This window comes from Salmo salar, chromosome 29 (assembly GCF_965601325.2).
Source record: "Salmo salar chromosome 29, fSalSal1, whole genome shotgun sequence".
In the NCBI taxonomy this organism is placed as follows: domain Eukaryota; kingdom Metazoa; phylum Chordata; class Actinopteri; order Salmoniformes; family Salmonidae; genus Salmo; species Salmo salar.
Window position 1 is genome coordinate 15,111,971 of NC_138319.1, and position 7,216 is coordinate 15,119,186.

A 7,216-nucleotide genomic window follows, 5' to 3' on the forward strand; every position below is an offset into this window, starting at 1 on the left:
TACTTCAGAGAGTAGTAGCGCCCACTATAGACAACATCCTGACCTTTCTGCAGAAAGCAGGGAACGGCAGTGACATGTCTATTTTCACCTGACATAACCTATAGGTTAGGGTTGATGGCTTCTACTTGCAAACAGTGGTGTAAAGTATTAAGTAAAAAATACTTGAAAGTACTACTTAATTAGTTTTTTGGTGGTATCTGCACTTTACTATTTATATTTTTTACAACTTTTACTTCATACATTCCTAAACAAAATAATGTACTTTTACTCCACACATTTTCCCTGACACCCAAAAGTACTCGTTACATTTTGAATGCTTAGTAGGACAGAAAAAGGGTCCAATTCACACACTTATTAAGAAAACATCCCTGGTCATCCATACTGCCTCTGATCTGGCGAACCCACTAAACACACGTTTCGTTTGTAAATTATGTCTGAGTGTTGGAGTGTGCCCCTGGCTATCCGTAAATGAAGAAAGAAATAAGAAAATGGTGCGGTCTGGTTTGCTTAACATAAGAAATGTGAAATTATTTATACTTTTACTTTTGATACTTAAGTATATTTTAGCAATTACATTTACTTTTGATACTTAAGTATATTTAAAACCAAATACTTTTAAACTTTTACTCAAGTAGAATTTTACTGGGTGACTTTCACTTGTGTCATTTTCTATTAAGGTATCTTTACTTTTCCTCAAGTATGACAATTGGGTACTTTTCCACCACCGAATGCAAATGAGTAGGCTATTTAAGATGCAACTGTATCTATTATCTCAAAATGTCATACAAATATTTCATGAAGTAGTTGAACCTTCCACCACCTCCCTATTCTATTTAGAAAACACTCTTATGCAGAGCAACTAGGGCTAAGTGCCTTGCTCAAGGGCACATCAATCGATTTTTCACCTAGTCAGCTCGGGGATTCGAACCAGCAATCTTTCAGTTACTTGCCCCATGGGTCTTAACCGCTAGGCTACCAAACACCCACTACAGTGCACTTTGGTAGAGACCACATTTGACTTAGATATGGCGCATCACAAGAACATTCTCAACAAATGTGCACTCCCCCTTCCCAGAGTAGATCAAATAAAACAAAAGAAGCTAAGTTGAATGTAACAATAAAATTACATTTGTCTGGTTTTGACCTCAGCTCGTAGGTCACAGTCACCAATAGCCTTGTCAAACAAAATCGAAACTAACAACGTTTCTAGAAATGTTGGGATATTTCTGTCTCATGTGACTCAGACAGTGAACTGACTGCACCCAATCAGCGTACAGTTGATCTGTAGCTCTCTAGATGTTGTTCTCTAAACAATACAACACAATGTAGGAGTGTCCTGCCAGCCAGTTCCACAAACCGAGACTATTGATTTTAGTGACACCTGGGTCCTTGCCTGGCATAAAGTGTAAGAACTCACCGCGCTTGAATGTAGATGGGAAACATCTTGGCCTCTGTGACTGAGTGGCAGAGTGATGTTGAGAGTGGGACAGGGACACGGAGTGGTCACGTTATGGAGCATCTGATTCAAGGGCCTACCAACCATGTGCTGCTTATTAGCTAAATTGAATTATAGATAGACACAAGAGGAAAAGGGAGCATTTGGCTTCCCTACGATCCTGCAAAACAAACCTTACATTGATATCTACAGGCTTCAGAGAAAGGAGGCAAAAAGGGAGTCCGAATGAACATTTACTAACTTTTTATTTGGTTCAACAGGGAGTCAAATGGGAATGAAATCCCACACACGTTGTCTATTTATACATCATATTAATCTTTTAACCACATATTGTCAAACAAACAGATAAGGGGTTTCCGATCTGCAACAACAAGTTAACAGAGTCAGGGGCCTGTAAAAAGGTCACAGATCACATAATTAGCTAGTTAACACACCTTCTCTGAACCATTTAGAAAAATAGGGCAGCGTAATATGTGTCCACACATCAAGAGGTCAACATGTCATGTAATAGGCCTAATGTGTACTATCTTTATGTACCCTATTGCATTGTCATGTATGTCATCCTTGAACAATTAATTACACAAATTCCAAAGTTTTATAAAGACTGTATACTGTATAGGTAATATAGTAATGTGTCCACACATCAAGAGGTCAACATGTCATGTAATAGGCCTAATGTGTACTATCTTTATGTACCCTATTGCATTGTCATGTATGTCATCCTTGAACAATTAATTACACAAATTCCAAAGTTTTATAAAGACGGTATACTGTATACGTAATATAGTATTTCTTTCTGATTCAAAAAGATGAATAAAGCCAGCGAAAGAGTAGAAATACTTCCCCATTGTATAAGCTGATAGTTTTCCTTCCTATGCAATGTGATGCATCCTCTAACATACAGCATCATTGCCTAGCTCACCCCCATATAAATTGACTTCATTGCTTAGACACAAAGAAACTGATAAAGTGAAAGATACACTGCTACCTGGATCAGCCTCCAACTCATCAGATTACACTAGCCTGAATCCTCAGCATACATTGCATTACTATCTGGTCAAAACACCTGTCCCTCATCTCTACACCTCCTTGTGAGTTTTCCTCCTGTGGTGCAGCTGCAGTTCCCCTCTTGGTCAGCGGGGGGTAGATATGAGCTGGTAACGGCGCGGCATGTTACCGAAGCTGCTAGACTCTGGGCTGAGGTCAATGCTGTCAGGTCCTCCAGGGCAGGAGAAGGAGAAACGCTGCAGCAGAGACACCAGGAAAAGAAAGATCTCCATACGAGCCAGAGATTCCCCCACACAGGCACGCTTACCTGCAGAGAACGCGAAGAAAGCAGGGTTCTTCTGGAAGTTTCCGCTCATATCTAGAAAGTGACTGGGGTTGAAGGTTGTTGGCGTGGCCCAGTGGTCCTTGTCTCGCAGAACAGAGTGCAGCATGGGAAGGATCACGGTGCCCTGAGGGATAGTGTACCCTCTGAATGAGATATTCTCGGTAGCGTAGTGTGGGAGGTTGAGCGGGACGAGGTCCAGGAATCGATGCACCTCGTGGATGACAGCGTCTGTGAAGGGGAGAGACTTCCTGTCCTCCACTCGAGGGACGCGGTGTCGACCAATCACTGTGTCGATCTCCTGCTGCATGTGCTCCTGTATGTCAGGGTATTTGATGAGAAGATTGAGGGCGTATCTCATAGTGGTGCTGGTGGTCTCTGTTCCTGCCAGGAAGAGGTTTAACACTGTGGACACCAGGTTCTCATAATGGAACTCAGAGGAGGACACATCCTTCTCCTGGTTGAGTCTGGTGAGGAAACAGTCTATGAAGTCTCTAGGGATGCCTGGGTCCATGGTCTCCTGGTGCTCGTGGATCTTCTTCATCACAAAGCCTCTCAGCTCGTCCACCTGGCTGAACATGACATGCTGCCGACCAGGCAGGTGTTCCATCAGCCAGGGGAAGATGTTGTAGAGCTGTCCCCAGGCGGTGCTTCCAAAGCGCAGTAAGTTCGTGAGGATGTTGAGCAAGCGCAAGAATTTGTCGTCCTCGTAGTCGAAGCGCTGGCCGAACACCAGGGAGCAGATGACGTTGGACACGCTGCGACTCAGGAAGGGCTGGGGGTCAAAGGGCATGGCTTTAGTGCCATTCAGACTGTCTATGAGGTATTGGCTCTCCTCCTGTATCCACTCCTCCATCCTCTTACGGCCCATCCCAAAGTCTCTTAGAGTGGTCAGGGTGAAACGACGCAGCTGGCGCCAACGCTCCCCGTTACTGATGACCAGGCCATATCCCTTGGTAGCTCGGACCAGGAAGGGGACGGGAGCTCGTCCTGTGAAGTCCTCAGCCTGGTCCACCAGAGCCTCCTTGACCGCCTCGTACCCCACCAGCACCACGGCCCGCTGGGGCCCCAGATACACTGTCATCACTGGCCCATAAACACCACTCCACTTGATGAAGCTCTTGTAGGGGGCCTGTTTGTCCATCTGAAGCAGGTTGCCTATCAGCGGCAGGCCACGTGGTCCAGGAGGTAGACGGACATGTCGCTTCCTCCTCAGCATGAACAACCACAGTAGAACCAACACCAGGCCTCCCAACATCACTGTACTACATATCTCCATTACTCCGGCCTGCAAAACAAACAACGTCTCTTGTTCTTGTTGTTCTTTTTCTTTCTTCTTTTTTTAACCCACCTCTCTTTAGTGTTTACCTTCTATTCTGCCCTTGAATTGCGTTCCCATGCAAAACTAGGCAGATAGCTAACAACTAAGTCTTCAATAAAACTCCCAAGGCGTGACTTTTATTGAATTAATATTGAAAACGTTTATGTTGTGAAACTGCAAAGTACAGAAAAGAATATACATTGGTATTCAATTCAAATCGACATACTGTAGCTGTACATTATACATTTCAAGTTGAAGTTGCCTGAAAATACAAATCAAGTGCCGAGGGTACCATGCATCTGGCATGACGCCAAAATGTAGCTAAATGTTACTCATATGGTAATTGGCTAACTTCTTTCATTACTCTAATAATGTACAACCATCTCTGTAGAATAACAAAGCATATTACACTAGAAACAGTAACAAAACTTCAGTATTGTATGTTTTACAATTCGTTTGCATGACGGACGAGCAAAGTAATACAGCTGACGGCGTACATGAAAAGCATTGCAATTTGTGTGAGTAAATACAACCAACATTGATATGTAAGCAACTCTATCAATAACAAAATGCTTGAATCGAACTTACAAACTAATATTTTCAGAGGCTGAAGCGTGACAAGAAATAGCTACACTGAAAGACCTGCACCGTAGCGTTGTTTTTAGCTGCTTCTATGCGTTCTATGAGTTCTCTACTTCCTTTTTGCGTACAGTCTAAGTACCAGAAAGCTCCACTAGGGGGCAAATAACACTATGGAACACAATGAAAATCCATCTTAACCATTGTAATAAAAGTATCTGTTACCTTCTAACAGGATGGCAGCACACCTTCTCTCTGTGCAACAGTGGCTGTCTGTCTATGTTGCCTGCCTGACTGTTTGTGTGAGTGTCTGTGTGTGTGTGTGTGTTGCAAATGTTTGCTGAGATAAGGGGCTGTGTTGATAATTCTCTGGGACAGAGTTGAACAACAGATCAGTGATTGGCTGCTAACATTACATTAATGTACCTTGCACCCATGTAAACAAAGCAAATGAAAACCCAAGGAGTGGAAAGGACTGATATCTTAAACTGTGTCCGTCTAGGTTTAAAACAAAATTATACAAAAATTACGGAATACAAACAAGACAATGACAAGACAACCATAAAAGCTGAGGAAGACACGACAATGCTCATAAAGACAAGCGCTCAAAAAGACAATTACTATATAAGCAATGCCATGTGATCTATCAATTATAAATAAAGCAGACATGGAACGTTTTGCCTTTATAGTAACGTGCATTAATTCTAATTCATATTATTCAATAACAATTTTGGGGACTTTCTCAATAATAGGCCTAATGCGTTTCCAAAACAATCCCTATTGCTCAGAATCTCTTTCTGGTTTTTAGTCAACATTCGAAGATAAATTGGTGCCTAACAAATTGTAAACTGGTTGGGTGTTAGAGATAAAATGTTATTGTGTTATAAACTGAAGGAATATGGACTTTGAGGTCACCCAAGATCATTTGTGGGTTAATATGTAGTTTGATGGAATGATGGGAAAGCCACTCTTGAAACTTTAAGAAAAATGGAACCACTGTCGGACAGTACCAAAAAAAATGCATTCGGCCTATGTCCTCTTCTTCATTACAGAACCTGCATTTTGACTTTGTTGACAGAATTTTGTGGGAACTCACATATGTGGGAACTCTTGAAGGAGTTTCCACATATGCTGAGCACTTGTTGGCTGCTTTTCCTTCACTCTGCGCTCCGACTTATCCCAAACCATCTCAATTGGGTTGAGATCTGGTGATTGTGGAGGCCAGGTCATGTGATGCAGCACTCCATCACACTCCTTCTTGGTTAAATAGCCATTACACAGCCTGGAGTTGTGTTGGGTCATTGTCCTGTGAAAAACAAATGATAGTCCCACTAAGCGCAAACCAGATGGGATGGCGTATTGCTGCAGAATGCTGTGGTAGCCATGCTGGTTAAGTGTGCCTTGAATTCTAAATAAATCACTGATAGTGTCACCAGCAAAGCACCCCCACACCATCACGCCTCCTCCATGCTTCACGGTGGGAACCACACATGCGGAGATCATCCATTCATCTACTCTGCGTCTCACAAAGACACAGCGTTTGGAACCAACAATTGCACATTTGGACTCATCAGACCAAAGGACAGATTTTCACCAGTCTAATGTCCATTGCTCGTGTTTCTTGGCCCAAGCAAGTCTCTTCTTCTTATTGGTGTCCTTTAATAATGGTTTCTTTGTAGCAATTCGACCATGAAGGCCTGATTCACGCAGTCTCCTCTAAACAGTTGATGTTGAGATGTGTCTGTTACTTGAACTCTGTGAAGCATTTATTTGGGCTGCAATTTCTGAGACTGGTAACTAATGAACTTATCCTCTGCAGCAGAGGTAAGTCTGGGTCTTCCTTTCCTGTGGCGGTCCTCATGAGAGTCTGTTTCATCATAGCGCTTTATGGTTTTCACGACTGCACTTGAATAAACGTTCAAAGTTCTTGACATTTTCCGCATTGACTGACCTTCATGTCTTAAAGTAATGGACTGTTGTTTCTCTTTGCTTATTCAAGCTGTTCTTGCCTCATGAAGCTGGTTGAGAGAATGCCAAGAGTGTGCAAAGCTGTCAAGGCAAAGGGTGGCTACTTTGAAGAATCCCAAATATATTTTGATTTATAAAAAAAAATAATGGTTACTACATGATTCCATATGTGTTATTTCATAGTTGTGATGTCTTCACTATTATTCTATAATGGAGAAAATAGTAAAAAATTAAGAAAAACCCTTGAATGAGTAATGTCCAAACTTTTGACTGGTACTGTATATATATTATGTAAGCTGCACTGCAATTCAGTTTTACTGTAAACTGCCAAAGTGCTCCGTTGTGGCACATGTATTTGTGTAAATAAAACCTAGCTGTCGAACATGCAAATATCTGAATGTAAGGTGATTTCCCATTCTTTAAGGGCCACAATAATAGCGATGATGACCCTGTGGGTGTAAACTCTGTAGAATGGACCCGCTTTTATGGCGATACAACGTATAGAAAATTGTGTACGATGCAATATGTCTAATATGGGAAAACAATTGGATTTAAGCTGATG

General features: G+C 42.1%; 1 protein-coding gene across 4 annotated transcripts; it reads right to left on the minus strand.

Moving 5' to 3' along the window:
* Positions 1-1,682: 1,682 nt before the first annotated feature.
* Positions 1,683-5,039, minus strand: LOC106590187 (cytochrome P450 2F3). Of its 4 annotated transcripts, none has more exons than XM_014180917.2 (2): positions 4,912-5,039; positions 1,683-4,281 (listed from the first exon to the last, which is right to left on the minus strand). In XM_014180917.2, the coding sequence occupies exon 2, from the start codon at positions 4,063-4,065 to the stop codon at positions 2,590-2,592; it is 1,476 nt and encodes a 491-aa protein (XP_014036392.1). In that variant the 5' UTR covers positions 4,066-4,281; positions 4,912-5,039; the 3' UTR covers positions 1,683-2,589. The 4 variants fall into 4 exon arrangements, with proteins under 4 accessions (XP_014036392.1, XP_014036394.1, XP_014036395.1 ...); XM_014180919.3 differs by having other exon boundaries at positions 1,683-4,074; positions 4,912-5,033; XM_014180920.3 differs by lacking the exon at positions 4,912-5,039 and adding an exon at positions 4,696-4,879 and having other exon boundaries at positions 1,683-4,074.
* Positions 5,040-7,216: the final 2,177 nt, after the last annotated feature.

What these genes read in the sequence shown, in the direction of transcription:
- LOC106590187 (XM_014180917.2), bottom strand. Translation starts at nt 4,065, where the DNA reads ATGGAGATATGTAGTACAGTGATGTTGGGAGGCCTGGTGTTGGTTCTA.